At 33.3% G+C, this 26,899-nt stretch overlaps 1 protein-coding gene across 2 annotated transcripts; it reads left to right on the top strand.

Moving 5' to 3' along the window:
• Positions 1–21: 21 nt before the first annotated feature.
• Positions 22–26,097, top strand: LOC134711635 (DNA polymerase eta-like). 2 transcript variants are annotated; one of them, XM_063572371.1, is made up of 11 exons: positions 22–123; positions 2,528–2,667; positions 2,995–3,129; positions 3,595–3,773; positions 7,804–7,973; positions 9,300–9,403; positions 11,352–11,471; positions 12,644–12,767; positions 18,113–18,178; positions 20,091–20,263; positions 21,708–26,097. In XM_063572371.1, the coding sequence occupies exons 2-11, from the start codon at positions 2,543–2,545 to the stop codon at positions 22,828–22,830; spliced, it is 2,319 nt and encodes a 772-aa protein (XP_063428441.1). In that variant the 5' UTR covers positions 22–123; positions 2,528–2,542; the 3' UTR covers positions 22,831–26,097. The 2 variants fall into 2 exon arrangements, with proteins under 2 accessions (XP_063428441.1, XP_063428442.1); XM_063572372.1 differs by having other exon boundaries at positions 91–167.
• The last annotated feature ends 802 nt before the right edge of the window (positions 26,098–26,899 follow it).

Below are 26,899 nucleotides of genomic sequence, written 5' to 3'. Positions count from 1 at the left end.
TCACATCATTTCCCCGTTCCATGACTCCACACATGTTTCTAAAATTAGGAACCAGAGAATTTAGCGGGAGTTTACATAATTTAGAAATTGAAGAAAGAAATTTACATCTAAGCAGATGTTTATGTAAGTTCATCACATCGTGATCGTCTAGATTTGATGTTGACGTTGTCAGTTTATTTTTGATTTATGAGTTTGAATATCCCTTTGGTATCTTTCGCCCCTCTTTTCGATGAGTGTCAATGAAACGAAAAAGCGACGTTTTCATAAAGCACCTTTCATAAAAAAATCAGTGGCAGATTTAAAACTGTTCATCAGGGGGACCACTAACTGACATGAGAGGCTCCCGGTCCAGTCATGACACGTTAAAAGTGGAGGGGGTAGACTGCCATTTCATAAAAAAATCAGTGGCAGATTTAGAACTGTTCATCAGGGGGACCACTAACTGACATGAGAAGCTCCCGGTCCAGTCATGACACGTTAAAAGTGGAGGGGGTAGACTGCCAGGGGCCTGCCACTCCCCTGGGTCTTGGAAATTAAATTGCATCACACGACAAAACTTAATCCCCTTTTGTCTTCAGTTTTTTAAGGTTCATCATAAGGAATTGAAAAATATGGCCGTGTTTACACGTCAAAAATTACTATGAGTACAGACAAACTGGTACATCCAGGAAAGTTTTAAGGCATGGCAGGAACTAGATATATAAAAGTTATATGAAGTCTACGTTTCAGAAAATTACAAACTTACCTGGATTTTGATGTCCATTTTTTTTCAGTCTGCAGAAGATAGCAAAATAAACAAACACCCGAGTTTCATTTGATACGGTCCACTCAGTTACACAGTTTAAACCTGTTAAATCACCTATTGTTTACAGGTGTCTATTGTCTATCTATTGTCCATTTAAATCAATACTACTCACAACATAGATTATATGAGGGGAGCTTCTCAATCGTTTTCACTACTTAGTTAATTTTTTCACCTTCTGCAGGAACGAAAAAAAATGGATAGCAAAATCTAGAAAAGTTTATAATTTTCTAAAACATAAAATGCATTTAAAATTTATATATCTAGTTCCTGCCATCCCTTAAAACTGTTGCAGGTGTATAGGTTAGTCTGTACTCAGGGTAAATTTTGGGGTGTAAATACGGCCATTTTAGCCAAAAGGTTATGATGAACCTTAATGTTGCATTTCATGTCCCAGAAACTGAAAATACGACAACACATGTACATGTATGTCTGTGACGCTGCATGACAAACAATGACGTCATTCAATACATGTATATGACGTCTCACTCTTATGACCATAACATTTGGAATCCATTGAAGAGGGGGGATAGGACCTTTATCAGGACTCCGGGATCAGGTGTTTTTAAGCTTGGGATTTCAGGATTGACCCTTTCGGGATCCAGGAATTCTTTATCTCTGATTTCGGGACATTGGGATTTACTTTATTTAAATTAGGGACCTCAGGATTTCGTGTTTTTAAGCCTGGGATTTCTGGATCAGGACCCCTCCTACCCCCCTCATTGAAGAAAAACATTAAATTGTTAAATCTTTTGAATTTATGAAAGATATATGATAACTAAAATGTTTTCCCTCACAATTAACAAATCTTTATTGTTCTACCAATACACAATTTTGGAGTTTCAGTATTTAGTTTTTGATTATTTTTGTGTGTTTAATTTTGGAACTTTCATTGGACATGTTGGAGGCACCAAATAAACCAAAATAAATCCACAACCAAAATAACCCAATTTAGGGAGCTACCATTTGATTTTTATGGGGGGGGGGGGGCTAGGATGAAATTAGAAAAAAATAGGCAGGACAGGAGTTGTGAGTAAAAAAAAAAGGCAGGACCGAACAGAGTGAAAAATAAAAAAGGCAGGAGAGAGATTACAGCTAAAAAAAATGCAGGACAAAATTTTTCATCCTAGCCCCCCCCTTAAAAATCAAATGGTAGTTCCCTTAGGTACATATCATGACAACTTTGTGTTAATAGACTAACAACAAATACTGACATTTTCTGAAACAAGGTTGGAAATGTGTTGCAAAATTATATATCAGTCAGTTGAATATTAGAACATGCATGGACATGGTCATCACTGTTTCATTTTCACACTGTCAATATCAACAGTTTATATGCACAGCTAATATTTTTTTCACACAAAGGGATGCTTAACAGTACTGATGAAAGCATGCATTTGTGTGATGTTGAAAGAAGGGGTTCCTTATTGTATGTTTTGTTCTGTCAATTTATTATGAGTTTTACCTAAAGCATTAATTCAGATATAAGTTACAACAATTATAGGAACAGCTTTTCATCATCTTATAGAATAACTGCTTGAAATCATTGACACACAACTGCCACAAGGAAGTATAACTTTTCCAAATGTTTTTATTTGAATAGAAATAATTAAAATATCTTGATCAACTTATATCCTTATTAATGTTGTTGTGTGTTTTCAGAAATATCTTTCTGTCATTGTCTGTAAATAACTAAATATTTATTTTGTTATTATTATTTTACAGGATATATTACAGACTATGGACAGAGTTGTAGCCTTAGTAGATATGGATTGTTTCTATGTACAAGTGGAACAAAGATTACAACCAGAATACAAGGGAAAACCGTGCGCTGTGGTTCAATACAAAAAATGGAAAGGAGGAGGGTAAGGAAGTGTATAGATTTCAGATTAATTTAATGTTTCACATGTACAAATTTTACTGAGAGTAAACCACAGAACAACTGATAAACATGTTGCTCTTATCATTTAGATTAAGGCTCACAAAAACAGCATTAACACAGTCTTTGTAATAGGATAGAAATCAGAACATAAACATTAACATTAACATGATTAAAATGTGTAAGTTTTTACCTATTGTTGAATTAATTACTGAAATTGATGAACTTTTCAAGTGAATGACAACATAATTTGAAAGGTTAAGTGACTGACATAATTTGAAAGGTTCTGTATTGTCTATTTTTTTAACTGAAGGATAATTGCTGTTGGATATGAAGCAAGAGCTTGTGGTGTAACCAAGAACATGTGGGGTGATGATGCTAAGAAATTGTGTCCAGACATACACTTCTTTAGAGTACCAGAGTACAGAGGAAAAGCAGACCTTACTAAGTATATCTTTTTCTTTGCTATCTTCATAAACTTGATTTATTTGATACTGTGTATTCAGATACTTGACACATGTGTATGTAAGAGTTTCCAATTCAATAATGCTCATATGAGTTTTGTAGGGGATTTTATGGTCTCTTTTTATGTGCTGCTTTTCAGTTAATAAGAATATTAATATGGTGAATCATTTTAAAGCAAGGGAACTGTTGGCTTTATGGGTATTGAACTACTGTGCTCTAAAAAGATACAGGTACAAATGATAGAAGGCGTTTCTGCTTCAAATAAGTGAAGACAGTTTTTATTTAAGGAAAAATTCTCAAACTGAAGTGTTGTTTTAGCCTTTTGTTTGTTTTTGAAATCTACACATCATATCTTTTCTCTGTCATTCTATGTATAAAAACTTAATTTGTAGTTCTGAAAATATTGACAAGCTTTATTTAAAAAAATATTCACTTGAATCTATTAAAGGTTTAGAGATGGAGGAAAAGAAGTGATTAATGTTCTGAGTAAGTTCAGTGACTGTGTAGAGAGAGCTAGTGTTGATGAGGCATACATTGATCTTACAGAAGAAGTTAAAAGGAGGATGGACAAAAGAGCACAGCCAGAACTGTTACAGAATACACACATAGTAGGCTTTGAACAAGAAGGTATTTTAAATTGTCAGCTTTTCTAACTGTCATATTTTTTGTGGAGAACATGCTTCTTTTACATATCCTCCACTCCCCAAAGTTCGTCCACCTAACGAATATCCCGGTGCATTTTCAGCTACGTTTCCAGTATATTCCCGATATTTTGCAGTAATAAAGATTCAATAAAATTCTAATCTTAGGCATGAAAAAGAATCAACAGAAGACCGTAGTATAACGGAAATGCAAAAGTGAACACTTACTTGAAATCAATGCTTGTTCTACTTTCGCCCCTCAAGTTCGTCCACGGGATGTACAACCTTGTGACGTCACACAGGTTAGGCCAAACACATTGCATTTTCGCATTTTTTGTTCAAAGTTAAGTTAAAAGGGTAAGTATTGAAAAAAATCAACAAAAATAAATAATTAACAATAAAATTTTCAACAAGTAACAATAACAAGAAAATTTGGCAAAATTGTCTATTCCATGTCCTTGCAATGCATGCAGTAAAACTTGGTATTTCTCTTCACAGCCCTCAATTCTGTACAATATTTCAGATGTGTCCAGTGCTTGCACCTATAATTGTCACACTGCACCCATTTGGTAAGTTCAACACCAACCCCAAGTCTAATTTGATTGGGGGTAAACTGTTTACACACACAGCATAATTTCGACTTCTGGAATGTCTTCATCGTCTGTATCGATGAAGTCCATGGAATCATCAATGTATGTGTGACTAGGTCCTGGTTTTGGAGACTTGTGACTAGGTCCTGGTTTATTAGATATGTTGCTAGGTCCAAGTTTAGTGTGGCTAGGTCCTGATGTAAGTGATGAAGCAGAAGTGGAGGTATTCTTTTTATTTTGTTTTCCAGCTTTCTTACAACTCTGGTTGCTTGGTTTTCAACCTGCTGTTTAACCTTTTCTGCTACCTCACTTTCAGTTATTGGCATACCAGAGACAATCTTTCCAAGTGTTTTTCTTTCTTTCTTGTCATTTTCGGACTTCATTTTTTTTTAGTTTGTTACTTTGTTTATTCGTTCCGCAAAGAAGTGTGGTACAGCAGTATCATGGTCTTGCATAATGCATATCTTCAACAACATCAGTCACAGTCACAGCAATTTCAACAGCTTCTGTTACTACTCTATTCATATCAACTTCGACTAATTGGACTTCTTGCATTTGGATCTCATCTGTTTTTGGTTCATCTGTAGTCTCTGTAGTTTCTTTACATTCCTCATTTCTTGTAAATACCTCTGATGGTTTCAGTTGATCTTGGTTGATGACAGTCTTATCCAAGGGGTATATTCCAGTCTTTCTAAATGCTGACTGAAGGTTTTCTGGGCACAGTGCTTTCTGGTATGCTTTGCAGGCTAGTTCACATATATTATATTTGGTTATTACTGAGGAGTTTTTACGTAAGGTTTTGTGACATTCATTATCGTAAATACGCTGCAACGGCCCATAACATCCAACATCCAAAGGTTGTAAAATATGTGAGGTATGAGCTGGTAAGACGTGAATGATGATGTGATGTTCCTGTGCCCATTCAATTATGTCAACTGCTAGATGTGATTTATGTCCGTCGAGGAGAAGAAGTACGTTGTCATTGTTTCTACCAGGGATGTATTTAAGAAAATGATCTGTTAAATATTGTCTGAATATGTTGGTATTGGACCATCCTGAGTCTGATACTGCACCAACAGCACCAGGTGTTACACCTTTCATCAATTCATTATTTTCCCTTCAAATACAAAATATGGAGGAACAGCAAATCCTGAGGCACTGCCACATCCAAGTATGGTGGTAGTACTAGACCTTCCAGATGTTACTGATGATGTGTTACAATCGATTCCAGATACAACATTAGGTGGTTTATGATTCAGTGTTATACCCTTCTCATCAACATTAAATATGAGATGCGGTTTATCTTGAGGATTGTATTTTAGGACGACTTCCTTTAAGCTTGCAAAGTATTTTTCAACATAAGCAACAGAACCACATTTTGCACGAAGAATCTCCAAACTTCTAGGTTTCACCACTCTAAGTTCTGGCCATCTTTTTATGAAACCCTCAAACCATCTCAAGGTAAATTCTTCACTCCTTGGTTTTATTTTGATTGTGTGGGCAAAATCAGTAGCTAGATCTGTAACTTCTTGTCTAGTGTACCCATATCCATATGAAGCCATGGACTTTACATGTTCCACAATGCGTGCCTCCTCTTCAAGCGAAAAGACAGGTGCCCTTCCAGTGGTGACACAATCTGGACTTATTTTGCCAGTGATTCTATCACATAGATAGATATAGGAAGATGTAGTGTGAGTGCCAATGAGACAACTCTCCATCCAAATAACAATTTAAAAATTAAACCATTATAGGTTAAAGTACAGCCTTCAACACGGAGCCTTGGCTCACACCGAACAACAAGCTATAAAGGGCCCCAAAATTACTAGTGTAAAACCATTCAAACGGGAAAACCAACGGTCTAATCTATATAAACAAAACGAGAAACGAGAAACATGTATATATTACATAAACAAACGACAACTACTGTACATCAGATTCCTGACTTAGGACAGGTGCAAACATTTGCAGCGGGATTAAACGTTTTAATGGGCCCAAACCTTCTCCCTTTTTCTGAAACAATAGCATAACATCACAACATAGAAAAACATACGATAAAATATCAATTGGCAGACTTAACTCAATCAAAAAACGTATGATTACACAATGAACGAATAAATTTTATCTGCGATATCTGAATACAAATAGCCTTGGGACATTAAATTGAAGAGCTGCTTTTCTTTGTGACATTTCATTATTCTTTACGGATATATATGCATTTGTCAAAGCTGTGGGGCTGTACAACCTGTACTTTTTATCATGTCTGAGGAAGGTAGGTTTAGCCTGAAATGTAATGAGATGTCTTTTGTTTATTGCTGTATTTTTTGTTTTAACATTGTGTATGTGTGTATATCTATTTCTTTGTATGAAAAGTGTAAATTCTCAGCTATATTTTGAGCCCTCTATTGTAAATATTGGTCTGGAATTAACAAAGCCTTAGCTTTTTTAGCAACCATGATGCTGTGGGAAAATCACATTCGGCAGTAGAAGCCATTTTATAGCGATAATTCATAATTTTTCCCGAATTTTTCATAATCTGTGCAAAAAAATCATTAAAATTTCCATATTTGTAAGATACGATTTTTACGTATGCTTGGCCTGACATACTTTTATAGGTCATCAGTCTTGATCACTGGAATGTAAACAAATCGGCAACTCAGTTTAGAAGGGATTTCCCCTGTGTTTTACTATTAAAAAATCCATTTAAAGATAGCTAGAAAAGGGAATTAGTATAAATGGCGGTTTTGACAAAGATTTTTTTATTTTTATGATTATTTGCCTGTTTCAATCTCATGTTTTGTTTTCACTTTTCCACGTTGTTCTTTACTATATATAGAACGCTGATCAGCTTGTAAGTGACGTCACGGGTCTTCCGCATGCGCGATAAATGAAAACAATGATGGTGGACAAACTTGCGGGTGGGACGAACTTGGGGGGTTGAAGGATACTGTTAATTAAGAAATTATTGCAAGGTTTTTATTATTGCGAAAAATGCGACAGAGTTGTAAACCCAATAATTTAAACTCGTATTTTGAAATATTTTATATAAATTAAACCGTTTTTTTGTGAAATTGTTGAAATAAAAATCGCTAATAAGTCAAAAATGACAAAATTTCAATAATAAATGCACACAATAATTTCTGAATTTACAGTATTACACAAGTAAAAAAAATTAAAAAGAATACAGCCTTTCCTGGTATCATTGTAACTAACCTTACATGTTGGCAATCACAATAATAAATGTATACAGAAATTTCTTTAATTACAGTATTCAACATTGACTTAAATATGTTTGATAAGCTACAGCTTGAAAAAAATAGTTAAAATTACATTATTTTCAACCTAAAAATCTGTATATACATTTAATACCATGGAAAGATTGATTTGCTTGTTATTGATAACGGACCTGGTTTTGATACCTTTATTCAGACAGGAAGGAAGGCTTGGAATCCTGGTTAGATTCTGTCTATGAAGGAGATGATTTTAACAATATACAAGACAAGAAGCTAGCTGTGGGAGCAATGATTAGTGAGGAAATGAGAGCAGCTGTCTATGAAGAGACTGGCTTTAGATGTTCTGCTGGTATTGCTCACAATAAGGTTTTACATTTATTTAGAATTGTACGAATAAAAGGAAATGTGGGTATACGTCAATGAGACAAACTTGAGAATGGAAAGTGACAACAACCTGACCTATTAAAGAGATGAAATCAACCCAAGGCCATCAATAGGTCTCCAACACAGCAAAAAAAAAAGACAGCACAGGGTTGAGCTTGCCCCTACACAAAATGTGTACAAGTTCAATGAAAATGGACATCCCACCAAACTCCAAAACAGTTATACAGTAAACCAACACAAGTATGGCTTTGATATAGTTGACCTTGTTATGAGTGATTGTTATCATAGAAAAATTGTAATATTTGTCAGAAATAATTTTCAGCATTGCAAAGAAAATCCCCTCCAAAAAAAAAAGATGATATTATGGAAAGAGTCCAGGGGTCTCCATTGTCTGTTTAATGATGGCGGCCCGCTTTTATTTTGACTTTTGCTATTAGCATCCCCCATTTCAAGAAGTACAAAATAAAACGTAAAACATTAATATTATTTAATCACAGATAACTTGAGTCCTGCTGTATCGATAATATAGAATTACTTTGAAAGTTAAAAAGTAAAAACTTAAATATTTACTGTGAAGAAATATCATATCATTATTCTGTCAGAATTTATTTCGTAGTTTACAATGAAATTGATACATCCACGTTTCCAGTTTATATTCATACTCTAAAGATGCATGTTGCATATCATCAATTTGCTAGATAAAGACATTAAAAACCTTTTCATTTGTCAACGTTTGCTATAAAAATTTCTTCAACCTTTTACATAACCAGTACAAATCGTTTTGTTGTTGCTGCAAATCAGCCATACCGGCAATGGGTTCATGACCAAAATAACAAGAAATCTACATGGGGACCTTCATGACTGCTTTTGGTCATTCTCAACTTAAGAGGGAGCATGAAGGCTTTGCATTTGATTACATTGTAGTTACAAATGGCAGTTAATGAAAGTATTGACACTTCTATAATGAAAATGAAAATGAAAATTCCAAAAAATATAATTTAAAAAAGCAATGAATTATCATGTTCGTCATTCCTTTTATGGAGGAATGAAATACTTTCGATCACTCTACACTGTATGGTGTAGATATGGTTTGTGATGGTGTAAGTTCATCCAGCGTTCAATTTTCATCCATGGAGATCCCTGGAGTCGTTTTAATTGAATTGATTAGTTTATCATGCCTTTAGCACTTTCTTATAAAAGATATAAAAAATTTGCCTGTTTCAGATATATATTTGAATGTGTTTTATTTCTATTTACAACACTGCTATATGAATAATTTATTGACCAAATTTGTTTTTGATATTTTAGATGTTAGCCAAATTATCCTGTGGTATTAATAAGCCGAACAAACAAACAGTTACACCACATGGCTCTGTACAAGGTCTGTTCAGTACATTACCTGTTAGGAAAATGTAAGTCATATTACTTTAATAATGTCATTTTTGTTGAGCCTCAACTTTTGTCGAAAAAGTGAGACATAGAGATCCTACATTCCATTAGAGGCGGAGGCAATGTCCACAAATATTAACTCTTTGGTTAAAGTTGTTGAAACTTTAATAACTTTTTTAAACTATCCTTGATTCCTACCAAGCTTGGACATAAGCTTGTTTATGACAATGTTACTTAACTATGTACATAGTTTTCTTCCAGTGAACATTACATACAATCTGCAGGTATAGTTTCTTAAACATATATTAGATTCATAAAGTAGGCAAGACACTGGGTTCCGCACAATCCTTACAAATTTTGTACATGAATAGATCAATATTTGAACTTATTTTAACTAACCTCCTTAATACCCCAGTCCCACTAGGCCACGATCGCACTACGATCTGAGAAAAAAATGCAAATTTTGATGATTTTAGTACGATCGTGTAGATCGCAGTAAGGTCCTATCACGGTCGTGGTGAGGTCTTCAAGATCGTGATGAGCGTGGCAAACTTTGAACATGTTCAAAACAAACGTCGTGCTGTCGTGGCGAAATCAGGTCGTAGTAGAAGCGTAGTGAGAGCGCGCTAAGAATGAAGTAAGATCGCAAAGGTCGCTGTACCATCGTAGTGAGAGCGTAGCGAAAGCGTGATTCTATTCGGTGAAACTGCGCTACGATCTCATTGTGACGTTATTTCGACCTTACTACGATCACCACGTTCTCACCGCGACCAACCTACGCTTCTATTACGACTATACCACGCTGTTTAAGACAATAGTACGATTCTAGCACGCCCTTGCCGTCCTCATCGCGCTCCTATTACGACCTGACTACGTTCATACTATGACCATTATTCTCATTGTCATTTTCTTATAAATATTTTAATTCTTTCCAGGTTTTGTTTGTCTGTGTGTAATTGGTACTTCTTGTCCATTTTCTCTAACGGCTCAACCATGCATCTTGTTTTCACATAAATTAGACCGTTGGTTTTCCAGTTTTACACTAGTAATGTTTGGGGCCTTTTATATCTTGCTGTTCGGTGTAAGCCAAGGCTCCGTGTTGAAGGCCGTATCTTGGCCTATAATTGTTACTTTTAAAAATTGTTACTTGGATTGAGAGTTGTCACTTTGGCACTCTACCACATCTTCCTATATCTTTTGACACCTCTGTTTCACATCTGCTATTGTTTACTAAAATATCGACATTCTAGCTCTATGGACCAGCAGTAGGTTGTATTTTAGGTCGGATTGGTCGGTCCAACATCTCTACTTGATCAAGATTCGTTACTATCATATCTCCATCTGCCTCTACATCAACCCTAACACCACGCCTACATGTTTAGTAGATTTTGGTGGCATGATTGTATTTTTTTTTTGAGAAATCTACGTATTAATCGGAAATTGAAATGAAGGAATAATACTATATTGATATTGAACATGATATTGACGTTATTGCTGAGAGCGTAGTAAGATCGCGGTTTGAACGTAGTATAATCGTGGTAAGAACGTGCTATTATCGCAGTAGAAGCGTGGTTAGATCGTGTTGCAATCGGATAGCTCTTGGTATGGTCGTAGTGAGAACGTGATGAGCGTAGAAAGATCTTGATAAGCGTAGTAAGGTCGCAGAATAAGCGCGGTGAGAACGTGTTATAATCGTAGCAAGATCGTTGCAGAAGCGTATTGAGGACGTAGTAGCATCGTGAAAGCAACGAAAATTTACATAGTCATGCCGTTCATACCGCGACCTCACCACGATCTGAATTTAATTTAGATCGCGGTGAGCGTGGTGCGATCGTGGTCTAGTGGGACTGGGGCTTAAATAAAAACTTAGCAATTATCGTTAACACTGCTTGTGTTAATCAAATATCTCTATATATATAAGTACAGAATTAGATTTTAACAGTTTACTTATCACAATATCTGTATTTTTAGACGAAATCTTGGAGGCAAGTTGGGTGAATCCTTGGTGGAAGAACTAAATGTTGAATTTATAGGAGATTTGGTTAAGTTTCCTTTAACTGAACTGCAGAATAGTTTGGGTGATAAAACTGGGTAGGCTTATTTAAGAATAGCTAGAATTGATAGAGTATTGATTGAATTTTATATACTAGGGATTGATTATTAGTTGGATACCAATTTTTATAGATTTTTGGATATAGATGGATCACAAATTTATTGTTCAATGAATTACTCATTTTCTATAGGGTTGTATAAAGATATAAGAAGATGTGATATGATTTCCAATGAGACAACTCTTCATAAAAGTCATAATTTGTAAAAGGAAATAGTTATAGGTCAAAGTACAGCCTTCAACACCAAATAAAAGGGCCCCCAAAATGACTAGTTTAAAACCATTTAAACAGGAAAACAAATGTTCTAATCTATATAAAAATGAAAAACTAGAAAGACTTATGAATCACTTCAACAAACAGCAACCACTGAACATCGAATTTTGGGAAAAACAAAAAAATCAAAAATACACAAGTGTGCAAGTTTTCTTCCATCCACGAAAATAAATGAATCATCAGTAGTATACGTAAAAGTCATCTTTTTATTCTTAATCAGCAGTCATATTTAATTTTAGTTCAAAATCATTGATGCTACAATTCTTTGGCTTTTTATTTGGCAAATCAATCAACCTGCCAATTTTCCTGCTTTATGGGTGATATCCCTATGAAATGTGTTTACATGACCCTTATAAAACTCAATTATTTAGGCTATATACTTTTGAAAAGGCGTTCTATTGACTCCTTATGGCTGTATAGTCATAGTCATGATAGTAAGAAGAATAGCAGCCAATATATGTACTAATAAAATACCTTTTTAAAGGTTTCCACACCTTAATGAATAGTATGGTCATACTTGAGAATAAGAAGTCAGACATATATTAATTTTTAATCAAATATACTAATTTCATGCTATTTCTAGAAAAAGTATCATGTTATTAATAAAAAAAAAAAAGAGTTTGTATTATTTATTTAGAATCTACATCTTCTTTTTCAATGATTACATGGTGATGATTCAGATACCTCAATTTGAACTTAAAACAAGAGGCATCGTGCCAACCAGTATACCACTCAAAATGTGTCTAATTTTCATTAAAAGGCAAGACACATCCTAATACAATACATGTGTAAATGCAAAATGAACTTCAAGAATAATGTTTTATGGGATATTTAGCCTTTTAATATTTCCATATTTGATATAGAATTGATAAATTTCAGTCATTGGATCTATGAACTATGTAGAGGAATAGAACAAGAGGCAGTTTCAGCCAGACAGCTTCCTAAATCTATTGGCTGTAGTAAAAACTTTCAAGGAAAAACTTGTCTTGATACAAAAGAAAAGGTAATTGTACATGTATAATATATGCATTATATGCTGCATAGAAATTTGTTTTTTTTCTGGATAAACACACAGATATGCTTATTCAGTTTCATCTTTTTGTCTGAAGCTTTTTCAAAACATAGAAGTCCTAGATATATCTTGTATACAGATGCCTTCTGTTATAAAGTATCTATCTGGCATATGTCAGTTCTTCTTACCTCATTTTCATGATTCAGTGACTGCTTTAATCAAATGCTTGTGAGCACTAAATTGTAACGATTCCTTTCATTATGCTATTTAAAGTCATATGAAACCTCAAATTAAAAAAAATGATCATAGGTTTTTTATATCAAAATGGATAGTTTTCATTATAAACTTTTGTACATATACTTTTTTCTGAAGAAAATTATTTAATTTGTCAAAATTCAGAAGAAGTTTACTTTTTAGCTCACCTCGTCCGTCGTCGTCCTGCGTTAACTTTTACAAAAATCTTCTCCTCTGAAACTACTTGGCTAAATTTAACCAAACTTGGCCACAATCATCATTGGGGTATCTAGTTTAAAAATTGTGTCGTCGTCCTGCGTTAACTTTTACAAAAATCTTCTCCTCTGAAACTACTTGGCCAAATTTAACCAAACTTGGCCACAATCATCATTGGGGTATCTAGTTTAAAAATTGTGTCCGGTGACCCCGCCAACTAACCAAGATGGCCGCCATGGCTATAAATAGAACATAGGGGTAAAATGCAGTTTTTGGCTTATAACTCAAAAACCAAAGCATTTAGGGCAAATCTGACATGGGGTAATATTGTTCAGTGTTCCAGCTTGAATCTCAGGGCAGAAGGGGGCTACTTGTCTGAAAGGGCACTTTAGCGCAATAACCCAAATTGTAAGGGCACTGTTTGGCAGTGTATTAATAACCTTGAATACATGTATATATATATTGCTAGGCTCAGCTGCAGAACATTACTTGTATTTTAACCTTACACAGAAATTAATGTGTTCCAAGTGTTGGTTCCAGTAAGATTTTTTTATTATCAAATTATCATACCATGACACAAAGCATATCATTTTAATTGATGTTAATTTATGCAAACTGTGCATTTTGATCAGGAAAAAAATCCTTAGAAAAATCTTTTTTTTTTAATTTTATAATTTATATAACTTAATTATACAAGTCTATAAAAATAAACAAGTAGTTCTGAAAGATGGAGCTAAACAAAATTGAAGTTGTTATGTAATCAAATTATCTACATTAAAATTACTTGTTTAGACATTCATGTATAGTATTTGTGTTATCATGGTTATTGAAAGTTACCTAACTTGTAATCCTTTAAATTGTTACAAAAAAGTATTAAGAAGTGCACACCAAAGTGCTCCTAAGTAGGGAGTTTTATAAATATAACAGGTGATACAAGAGATGATTATATTATAATGATGCAATAATACATTGCATATATTACAGTAGGTATAAACTCCATTATGGTTAAAAAATAAAAGCATTTGTTAAGTGCTCCTATGTAAGGAGGATTATAATACAAGAAATAAAACAGGAAGTGGTGCAATCTTGTTATGTTCAAATACAAATTTCTTTGGTTCTTCTTTTAATTTCATACTCGTGGTTTTAAAACAAAACGTTTTTACCAATCTACTAATTTAGTAAAAACTTAGTATGCCTATTAAATTGTTTTAAATTTTATTTTAAAATATATTTTTTTATGTGTACATATACTATAATACGTAAACATTACAAATGGCTGACATGGTCATTTTCATTCTGTATTAAATATCTAGTATTTGTTCAATTATCTTAAATCCACTAATTAGCAGTGAACAATCATTAGCAGAGGTGATAAAACTGCCAAAGGCATTAGGTATTTAACTTAATCCTATTGTCAGTTAATTAGTGTTACACAATCAGATAACAATTTCACCGGAAACGCCAGAAGGCATGAAATTTGTAAAATGTATCTTTTGAAAAGGCAGAGGGGGACATTCTTTGGCTTTGGAGGGCAGAAGGGCGGGGGTAAAGGCACCAAGGGCGGGGCGCCCTTCTATTTAGGGCAGGCGGGAACACTGTTGTTAATCAGGTTAATATCTATCTGCCCTGAAATTTTCAGATGAATCTGACATTCCGTTGTTAGGTTGCTGCCCCTGAATTGGTAATTTTAAGGAAATTTTGTTGTTTTTGGTTATTATCTTGAATATTATTTTAGATAGAGATAAACTGTAAAAAGCAATAATGTTCAGCAAAGTAAGATCTACAAAAAAGTCAACATGACCAAAATGATCAGTTGACCACTTTAGGAGTTATTGCCCTTTATAGTCAATTTTTAACCATTTTTCGTAAATCTTAGTAATCTTTTAGAAAAATCTTCTCCCCTGAAACTGCTGGGCCAAATTATTTGAAACTTGGCCACAATCATCATTGGGGTATCTAGTTTAAAAATTGTGTCCGGTGACCTGGCCATCAAACCAAGATGGCCGCCACGGCTAAAAATAGAACATAGGGGTAAAATGCAGTTTTTGGCTTATAACTCAAAAACCAAATAATTTAGAGAAAATCTGACATGAAGTAAAATTGTTAATCAGGTCAAGATCTATCTGCCCTGAAATTTTCAGATGAATTGGACAACCTGTTTTTGGGTTGCGGCCCCTGAATTGGTAATTTTAAGGAAATTTTGCTGTTTTTGGTTATTATATTGAATATTATTATAGATATAGGTAAACTGTAAACAGCAATAATGTTCAGCAAAGTAAGATCTACAAATAAGTCAACATGAACGAAATGGTCAATTGACCCCTGTAGGAGTTATTGACCTTTGTAGTCAATTTTCAATCTGCTTCCTTTGTTTAATATTCACATAGACCAAGGTGAGCGACACAGGCTCTTTAGAGCCTCTAGTTTTTAGCTCACCTGGCCTGAAGGGCCAAGTGAGCTTTTCCCATCACTTTGCGTCCGGCGTCCGCCGTCGTCCGTCGTCGTTGTTAACTTTTACAAAAATCTTCTTCTCTGAAACTACTGGGCCAAATTGAACCAAACTTGGCTACAATCATCATTGGGGTATCTAGTTTAAAAAATGTGTTGCGTGACCCGGTCAACCAACCAAGATGGCCGCCACAGCTAAAAATAGAACATAGGGGTAAAATGCAGTTTTTGGCTTATAACTCAAAAACCAAAGGATTTAGAGGAAATCTGACGGGGTAAAAATGTTTATCAGGTCAAGATCTATCTGCTCTGAAATTTTCAGATGAATCGGTCCACCTGTTGTTGGGTTGCTGCCCCTGAATTGGTAATTTTGTGGAAATTTTGCAGTTTTTGGTTATTATCTTGAATATTATTATAGATAGAGATAAACTGTAAACAGCAATAATGTTCAGCAAAGTTAGATATACAAATAAGTCATCATGACCGAAATGGTCAGTTGACCCGTTAAGGAGTAATTGTCCTTTATAGTCAATTTTTAACCATTTTCTTAAATTAAAGTAATCTTTTACAAAAATCTTCTCCTCTGAAACTACTGGGCCAAATTCAATCAAACTTGGCCACAATTGTTATTGGGGTATCTAGTTCAAAAAATGTGTCCGGTGATCCGGTCCACCAAACAAAATGGCTGCCACGGCCAAAAATAGAACATAGGGGTAAAATACTGTTTTTGGCTTATAACTCAAAAATCAAAGCATTTAGAGCTAATTTGACATGGGGTACAATTGTTTATCAGATCAAGATCTATCTGCCCTGAAATTTCCATACGAATTAGACAACCCTTTGTTGGGTTGCTGCCCCTGAATTGGTAATTTAAAGGAAATCTTGCTGTTTTTTGGTTATTATCTTGAATATTATTATAGATAGAGATAAACTGTAAACAGCAATAATGTTTAGCAAAGTAGGATTTACAAATAAGTCAACATGACCGAAATGGTCAGTTGACCCCTTTAGGAGTTATTGCCCTTATAGTCAATTTTTAACCATTTTTCGTAAATCTTAGTTATCTTTTACAAAAATCTTCTCCTATGAAACTACTAGGCCAAATTAATCCAGACTTGGCAACAATCATCTTTGGGGTATCTAGTTTTAAAAATGTGTCCGGTGACCCGACTATCAAATCAAGATGGCCGCCACAGCTAAAAATAGAACATAGGGGTAAAATGCAGTTTTTGGCTTATAACTCAAAAACCAAAGCATTTAGAGCAAATCCGACATGGGGTAAAATTGTTTATCAGATGAAGATCTATCTGCCCTACAATTTTCAGATAAATCTGACAACCCATTGTTGGGTTGCTGCCCCTTTTAAGGTAATTTTAAGGAAATTTTGCTGTTTTTGGTTATTATCTTGAATATTATTATAGAAAGAGATAAACTGTAAACAGCAATTATGTTCAGCAAAGTAAGATTTACAATTAAGTCAACATGACCGAAATGGTCAATTGACCCCCTAAGGAGTTATTGTCCTTTATAGTCAATTTTTAACAATTTTCATAAAATTTGTAAATTTTTATTAACATTTTCCACTGAAACTACTGGGCCAACTTCATTATAGATAGAGATAAATGTTAGCAGCAAGACTGTTTAGTAAAGTAAGATTTACAAACACATCACCATCACCAAAACACAATTTTGTCATGAATCCATCTGCTTCCTTTGTTTAATATTCACATAGACCAAGGTGAGCGACACAGGCTCTTTGGAGCCTCTTGTTTTAATTGCTTGCGGAAGCAAGCAATTAGCCAACATATTTACGTATGCAAAGTGACTCTCCACGTAAAAATCCAGTGATTGCAATATGCATGGATCTGCTATAAACTTTTATATCTGATTGTACTTTTTAAACACATGCTCAATATCGATGTTCTTTGTTGATTGTTTACAACTTGGTGACACTGATTAAACTTCCGCTTCAAAACATGAACTTAAAATTGCCATATTTTCACAATACTGACCAGTTGATTAAAACCATTGCTGATAATAGTAATTCATGGGGAAAAATGATAAAATCATGCACAGAAGACTAAGTTTTTGATATATGTATGCATTGGTTCAACAGTTGGATGAACATTATTTTCAGCGGTCACTCGTTTCATATGACTTTAATGAATATAATATAAAACATGGAATTATATTTTGCTCGGCAAAATAAAAAATTCAGTTGGAGTTATCTTCCTTCGTCCATAGTTGTACCTTTATAGTTGAAACTATTTTTATAAAAGATTTGATATGAACTATATTTTGTCTAAGCTTAAAACAATATAACTTTTTGTTAACTCACCAATGTTTCCTTATTTAGGTCACACATTTACAGATAGACTAACACATATGCCTTGAAATGTACTGTCATATTAAGACTTAGTAATTTGATTTTTTTTCAGGTTCAGCATTGGTTGAAAGAGTTGTCTGAAGAAGTTACAGAAAGATTAGAGAAGGACAGAGAAGATGTAAGTTAAATAATAAACATAAAGATGATATAGTGATATTTGTTATATAATTAAATATGCTATCAAACTTTTGCCAAAAGGGCATTTAGTTTTACCATTGATCCAACGAAATAAGTACTAAGCTTAAAAAAGTATGCCAATTTCAACGTAGATACTGAAACTGTAAAGAGACGGAATGTTGAAGTTATGTACTACTTTTATAGAATTGTTTATACAATTAAGAGTTTCATTATCATTTTTTAGACTTTGTTGAATTTTAAGATTTGTTGAATTTTAAGATTTGTTTAGTAAAATTTCATGAGACTTAAAATTTAACAATGTTTTCTTACATTTAAAGTTATGCACAACCAATTTCCCTACTGTGGAGTTGTTTAATAATCACCCTCCCTAGTTTTTCTAAATTTTAAATTTTATTCCATATACATGTACGTAAAAGTTTATTATAGACCATTCAACGTTGTTTAACAGGTCGAGAACTCTAGATTTTCTGACGTCAGAATAAATTTGCATAATAGTTTTTAAAACACGAGGCCAATATGGCATTGAAAAACTGACCAATCGACTCAATGAACTCCAATGCATTGTGGGCTACTACGAGTAAACTACTACTTGAAACACGTGAAAAAAGTGGGAAAACAGTCAACTAATGTCCTGTCTGGGACTCTCATTACCAAAGTTTTTATTCTGCAAATATATTTAATGTAAAATATATAACGTAATCTTCAATTTGCATGCTCAGATTAAAAAAATATTGATTACTGGCTTCACGATTCGACTTTCTTTTTCGCCTTGCAAAAGTAGTTGAACCGGTTTTGTGCTTTGTTATGAATTGAACCTGCATTAATTTCACGACATGAAATAATTATCCAATGAAATGACCAATGTCCAGTAAGAAAATTATTTGAGCTCTTTTAAACCGGTATAATGTCATTCCAAAATCATTTGAGCTTTTTTAAACCGCTATAATGTCATTCCAAAATCATTTCTGCTTAGAAAATACAAAAACTTTCATTGAAACACTTCTTTCTGAACTGAACATTTTTTTTTAACAGGACCAGAACTAAAAATATAAACATCATAATGTCAGTATGCTAAAAATAAGTGTTTTTTCATTTTGGCAAATATCCGAGCCTGTTAAAAACAAACTGAGACTACTGTTGCTGACTTCACTTCCTTCAAAACAAAGGGAACAGTTTGGAAGTCTCATATACTTAAATGTGACAAAAATAAATAATTATAGATTTTGATAACACTGCCATGTATGTAAATATTTCTTCGCCTTTTTTACGAACACAAAATTCAAGGATCACACATTTGCCCTTAATTGTCTATATGAAAATTGCTGTACTCGTAAATATCAGCACCGGCTGGTATCGACTGCTTACTTTACACAAGTAAGTTTGTCTCATGGGTTATTGTGTTTTTTTTACTGTTGTTTCGTTGCTGTCTGGTTGACAAATACATGAAATCTCTGTGCCATCATCAAACATGTTAATGGCTATATATCCGGTAATTCAAACCCTTTTTTCTTCGCATATAAATAACTCTTCGTTAATTTGAGCATGGAAGTACTACTATATATCACGAACTATAAATGAGGATACACAAAATGAAAAACTAAGCGAAATTGTGAATCCCGCATTGCACGAAAAAAAGTGTTGTATTTCAGTAAATAACACATGTCCTTGGTTGATTGTAAACACGTAGTAGTCCATCATGCATTGTGACTCATTTAGTGGATTGGTCAAAAACCTAGGTAAAAATAAATTGCGTCACATGTAAATAAATAATTACATGTGCGAGAACCTAAGTATGTTAATTTATGCATTTCCTTATAAGGTAGTGGTCCCAACCTGTTTAATGAGTAACAGTAATGCAGGAATGATGAATTATTCTGATCAATGTTTTTCAGAACAACAGAAGTGCTAAGTCATTAACAGTTAGTGTGAGGTATTTAGCTAAACCATCATCCATCTCTGTCTCTAGAGCTTGTGCAGTAATAAAATATGATGCTCAGAAGTTTGCTAGTGATGCCTTCACGTTGATACAGAAACTTAACACTCTACCATTATATCAATCAGCTTGGTAAGACGCCATATGGACATTGTTTTCTTTCTTTTTAAAATAGATAAAACCAATTACAAATGTTGCCTTAGTATCAGTTTTAATTATGAAGTTATATTTACAAAATATATAAATTATTGTTATATATAAAAAAGAAGATGTGGTAAAATTGCCAACTAAATTAATTCCTTGATTCTCTGGACATTTTTTGCAGAAATGGTGTAGGTAGACATGCATTTCCAAACAACATTATATTTTAACATAAAAGGGGGCATTATCTATAAAATTTATGTTCACAGATTCAACACAAAGCCAATTTAATTAATAACAAGTTAAAACATCATCCAAATTACAAAAAGTCTACAGGAAACAATGCATGGATTTGTTATATTTAATCAATATTTCAAAGCATTTTTGGGCCATGGTGGCCTAAGTAGTTTATAACTTCTGAATCACTAGCCTTTCATCACTAATTTTCAGTTTTAAACTTTAACATGACATTTGTATTCAACTCTATAGTCGCCGTCAGCTGAAATTCATAGCGGTTATCAATTAAAATAATCTAAACTATCAACCACGTTCACTCGAGATATAGTTTTTCACATTCCATTCATAAATTGCAAAAAGAAAAACCACTACTGACCTACCTTTTAAGTGATTGCACTGTGATAATCCTGACCTTCACATTTTCCAAGACTATTTTGAATGGTGGAATCCGCCATTGTTTTTTCCGGAAGTGTTCCCCTGGAGTTCAATTTCATAACATTTGCATAAAGCGCAGGAAACCGTATCACATCAATGAAAAGAACATTTCAGGAAACTGCGTAAATGACGAATTTCACATGTAAACAAATGATCCTCATAGAAACGAAGATGGCGGAATTACAATGGAAAACATTCTGGAAAATGTGAAGGTCAGGATTATTACAGTGCGATCACTTAAAAGGTAGGTCAGTAGTGGTTTTTCTTATTGCAATTTATGAATGGAATGAGAAAAACTATATCTCGAGAGAACGCGGTTGATAGTTTAGATTATTTTTACCGATAACCGGTACGAATTTCAGCTGACGGCGACTATAATGTTGATTTTCTAGGACCTGCAGTTTTCCTATCAAAGGTCATGTTACCTATAGGAACTCCAAAATTGTCTACCCCCCAAAAAAAACAACCACCCTCAAATAGCCATTAGTGCTGAAGTGGCGTTGAACACCAATCAATCTCTTCATCAACCAGAGAAAAGTGTATTTTAGATAAGAATTCATCTAATTAACCATTGAGATTAACTCCAAAAGAATTCTGATGGGGGTATGACTTGATATAAACATGTATTTTAATACATGTATAAATATACAGGAAAGCAATTGCAATTGTGTAATGGTGAATTTTCTAAGTCTGTGTCATGTCATATTGAAATATTTTTTATGTATCAGATACTAATGATAACTTTGTGAATGTTATTTTCCAGGTCTCCACCCATTACTTGCTTAGGTATATCAGCAGGAAAATTTGTAGAATTTCAGGATAAAAGCCAGTCAAATATATCATCATTTCTTGGAAAGAAATCTGAATCTGTTACCAAATCTCCAATTTTGTCTCAAACGAACAAAGAATCATCTCCAAAGGGTTCAATTCAGTCATTCTTTAAAAGTAAAACTCTCAAAGAAGAAATCCCCAAAAGTGAACCAACCAGTTCAAGTGGTACATCATCTGAAAAAAACAAATTGCAAGAAACAAGCATACAGGCTCTGTTTAGAAAAAAACAGTCTATTGGTAAAAGTTCAGAAACTACTTCATTAAATACTGACTCTTCAGAAGTTTGTGTGGATCTTGGTCATGAAGCAATATCTATTGATTTAAGTAATGACAATTCAGTTGATTTAAGTATCAACAAAGGATCAGAGACTATAAAAACTGAATCAGTGACAAGTGTTAATTTGAGTAAGAAGTCAGGCTTTTTTGTTTCTAAACTGAGAAAAGGTTCAGTGAGCTCTGCTGTAATTGATGTAAATGAAAGCTCATGTGATAGTATTAAATCAACAAACAGCAGTGACTCAACCAGCAAGGGAGATAATTCAGAAATTGTTCATTCTAAAGTGACACCCATTGAAACATCATGCATTTCTAATGACATTTCTGTTTATGATGATGCTCCTACAGATAATGGTGCTCCTCCGTCAATAGATAATATGGATGAGGAAGTTTTCCTGTCATTGCCTTTAGATATTCAGCATGAGATCAGACAAAATATGAAGAGCAAACCTAAAGCAAAATTGAAACAAGAAAAGAAACGATCAAATCTTGACAATTTTTTTCAGCAGTGTACGCAAGAGAAAACTGACAATACAGAAAATCAAGCAGATTTGACTTCATGTGAAAAATGTGGGAAAGAGATATTAGTTTGGAAACTTCCAGAACATATGGATTTTCATTTTGCTCAGGAAATACAGAAAGAGTTTCGAGAGGAAAATATACAAAGTAATAAAGTGACTACAAAGAGAAAGAGTGCCGCTTCTCCTGTAAAGCCTAAAAAGAAATTGAAGAAAACTGAAAATGTTAACACTCTTACAAATTTCTTTTCAAAGAAATGAGGGTTTTTTTTTTTGCTTCCTTTCTCCAGCTTTATTTTTACATTAGTCATCATTCTACCTCTACTAACAAAATGTTTTATCAACAATTGTTCTTGGTTTTTATTGAAATTCAGCTCATTGTCTGACCTATTACATTTACATATTAGATTATATATTTATTACGAGGTGAATTTGAATGTGTGAAGAGTGTTCTGTAATTCTGATAATATTATATTGTAAGTTTATATGTTTCATAGATGAATATTCAGTACTATTTATTAAGTTTTCTAAAATGAAGAAAAATGGAAGTACAATTCAGGAATTGTATGGTTTATTGTAAATTTGAAACAAAAATTTTTAATTAATATTTTATCCGATATTATATACATGTAAACATATGAATGTAACATTTTTATTGTGCAATTTTTGTCTGGAGATGATATGATACAGAAATTTGTTATTTTAAATTCTTAGATGTTCTATTTGATATGTTTAATATTTGTTACATATAGAAGCAGTTATGTATTAAAGGCAAGATGTACATTGAAAATAGATATGGTCTTCTTTGGAGTGGGTATAATTTTTTACCACTGAACTTTTGTATTTATCTGTCTGTAACCATTTCTGTAGTATTTTCTCAGCCACTGTTTGTCATAGCTTCTTGATGTAAGGCATCAAGCTTTATCTGGTTGTGCCATACCCAGTGACAGGTTTTCAGTTTCTTACATTTAATTTACGAAGAAGGATGTTATGGCAATAGTTTTGTTTAATGTGCAGTACTGTGGAATCATTTATTTTCGTGGATATCAATTTTCGTGGATTGCTGAAAACTTGCATATTCGTGGATATTTGATTTCGTGGTTTTATCAATCACTGTATACAAAACCTATTCAAAATATGCTATTCGTTGTGCATTTGAATTCGTGGTTCACCAGTACCCACGAATTCCACGAAAATTGGTATCCAACGAATATTAATGAATCCACAGTATATAAAACCATAAATTATTAAACTGTCATAACATTTTCATCCAAACTTTGAATTTGATACTGACATTAGTTGGTTCTTTTTGTCTTATATATGTACAGTTACCAGTTGTCACATCTAAAATGAAGTATCTGACAATAATGAACACCAAACTCCAGTGTAGGTTATTTCTTAACCTTAACCTATGATTATTTCTGGAATACATATGTTATCTTAGGTGCCTCGGTGGCCAGATGGTCTAAGTAGTTACGACTGTTATCACTAGCTAGCCAGTCAACACTGAGGTTGTGAGTTCAAATCCCACTTGTGCGGGTGCATTCGACTCCAATCATAAATGAACAGGTTTGTCAATTTTCCTATCGAAGGTCATGGTTTTCTCCTGGTACTCACGATTTCTCCACCATTTAAAACTGGCCACCACAAAATAGCTCAAATATGAAGCTAAAATGATCAAAACCAAAAATCAAAAACCAAAAAAGTATGTTATCTTTATTTTTTATCTCATAGTCATTATCTGTTTCTGCAATTTCTTCATTTCTAATTGACCATGTGAACACAGGGATATTTTAGTGCTTATGTAATGTAAAACTTGAATATTCTGTGTTATGGATGGCTGTGTTTTGTCACAGAATTTTGTAATGGTTTAGAGATTGTAAAATTGTTGTTAGATATTACCTATATATATTTTTTTAATTTATAAAAACTTATTTTGATCAGTGTTTCTGAAATTCTATGTCTATAACATAATAAACAGATTGAAACTTAAAACAGAAAAATATCAGAGCAATATTTACACCCTGATCGTCTTCAGTCTTTCTATTTGAGATGTTTTAGGTCCTCAGGAAGTTGATGATCTAACCAATATCTGTCCTATAATTCTAAAATTATACTTTGCCTCTAGATGATAAAAGAGAGTTCATTGGGGTGGGCAATACCAAAGTGACATTCAAACTCATAAGTTGATTTCAAAAAGACAACACCATGGCCCAAAACAACCAAAATACAAATAACTGTATACAAAAAATAATAGTAAAACCAACAAGACCAGGGTGATATCAAATGCTCTAGAAGTGTAAGCTGATCCTGCTCCTGCTCATGTAAAATACAAACTCTGTGGTGATAATTATAGATTATCGTTGATCATCTCAACGAGATTGATTTTCTCGCTTGAGCTGGTACAGCGAAATTGAGATGACCAATGATAATCTGTTTATCGCTATTTTACCTATGACGACGTTGTCAATTTCGTTAGCAACTCCATGTGGCCTCCTTAGTTTCTAGCGATAATTTTTCCATTTTAAGCGAGAAGCATGATATGACTATTATCACAAAAAAAGATCAAAGGAAAAATGCACAAAATACTTTAAAATACAATCGTCAAGTGTTGTTGACTTCAATTGTTACCACGGAAACATATATTATCCTTAGCAACATCCACTCTGAAATTGCATAAATAGAAACTTATGTAAAAAAATACATAAATACATGAAATAGAGGGTGTTTATTTTCAAATTGGAATATGACTGCTTTACTTCACTTGCAGTCTATTCTGTGTACTTCATTAAATTAAATGTTTAACAAATGTAATATAATGTAATAGTATGGTAGAGAGAATATAATTTTATTAATAAAACATCTTCATTCTATTTAGATTTCTTGCCAACCTTCTTTACACAAACGAGAGCTTACTGTGGTAGTATATTTATATTCGGTTATAGCTATATTAGCAGGGTTGATTTTTTTCCCTCGTATAACCGCAATTTACTTAATTTTCTTTGTAATATATATGTATACTAGTAGTAACAAGGATATCGTTTCTGGGGGCCTCTATAGTTTGTTGTTCATGCAGTGTAAGCTAATGCTCGTGTTGAAGATTACTTTGGCCTATCATGGTTTACTTTTAGGAATAGTGACTTATATAAAGAGTTTTCTTATTGGCATTCATACCACATTTTCTTATATTATTCTGCTCATTATTGAAGTCAATGATATGATCTAATTGTTCAAGGATTTTACTTTGCAATGACTACAATAGTGATACATTTTAATATATACAGCCTACTCTATTAATAACAACTGTTTCCTTTGAATCTTGAATAAGAAATAAGATAAAAACAAAGGTTTGCATTATTTTGCAAAGGTTTGCGTTGTAACGCAAACATTGGAAGAAAATTAAAAAAAAAATTTGTGGCGTTTATACGCTTCCTTAGATTTTAAGAAAGGTAGTGCATGTGTTAGTTAAGAATCAGTGCTCACCCATTACATTAGGAATTGAAAAATCGTAATGTACAGCTGATAGAGTTGTCATTTTTCAATCGAATGCTCACTTCATAACAATTTGAGGGAGGAACTCATTCAGCACATTTCTAGCACATCTCGATGTTAACACGAGAATACTTGACTATTATGGGGGATATTGACGATTGTATTGTTAAAAAATAGTTATTGTAAATTATGTAGTACATGTCTTGATACTGACTGTTATTTGATAAATATATAGTTTTTTTTTTTTCTATTTTGTTTTGCCTCGGATTGTGACTGAGGATTATGGTGCTATAAAGATAATTATATCATATTATTATTGTTATAAAGTCTTTATGTTGTTCCAATCATTAAACCGCCGCTTCAAAAAAGTGGGGTATACTGGTTTGTCTCTGTCTGTCTGTCCGTCCTTCCAACCGTCCAGTTCATCCCTCTGTGCCATGAATATTCTCGTTGAATTTTTTCATGAACTGCATTATAAGGATTTCTTAAAGGTTTATTGAAGTCGGCTATATTGTGTGATAAGTTTTCAGATTCATCACTAAACCACTTCCTGTTTACGGAACACTTTTCACATGACAGCCAAGTTAAAAAAAGAACGTCATATTTTTCTGAGGAACTACAATTAAATACAATGATTTCTAAAAATTGGATTTAGGGTTTATATTAATCAGCTATACTGTGTGATGCTTTTTTAGATTCAAAACTCAACAACGAAATATTTGGGCGAGGTATCATCAGTAGTTTGCACCATCACTGGTTGTTTATATGCTCTTTATAGACCCTTGAATTTGGAAACATTAAATATTCTGTTCTGTTTTATTCTATATACCGATTTCGA

Source organism: Mytilus trossulus, chromosome 3, assembly GCF_036588685.1.
Source record: "Mytilus trossulus isolate FHL-02 chromosome 3, PNRI_Mtr1.1.1.hap1, whole genome shotgun sequence".
Classification (NCBI taxonomy): Eukaryota; Metazoa; Mollusca; class Bivalvia; order Mytilida; family Mytilidae; genus Mytilus; species Mytilus trossulus.
Note: the sequence above shows the minus strand (reverse complement) of the source record. Positions and strands in the feature narration are given on the sequence as shown.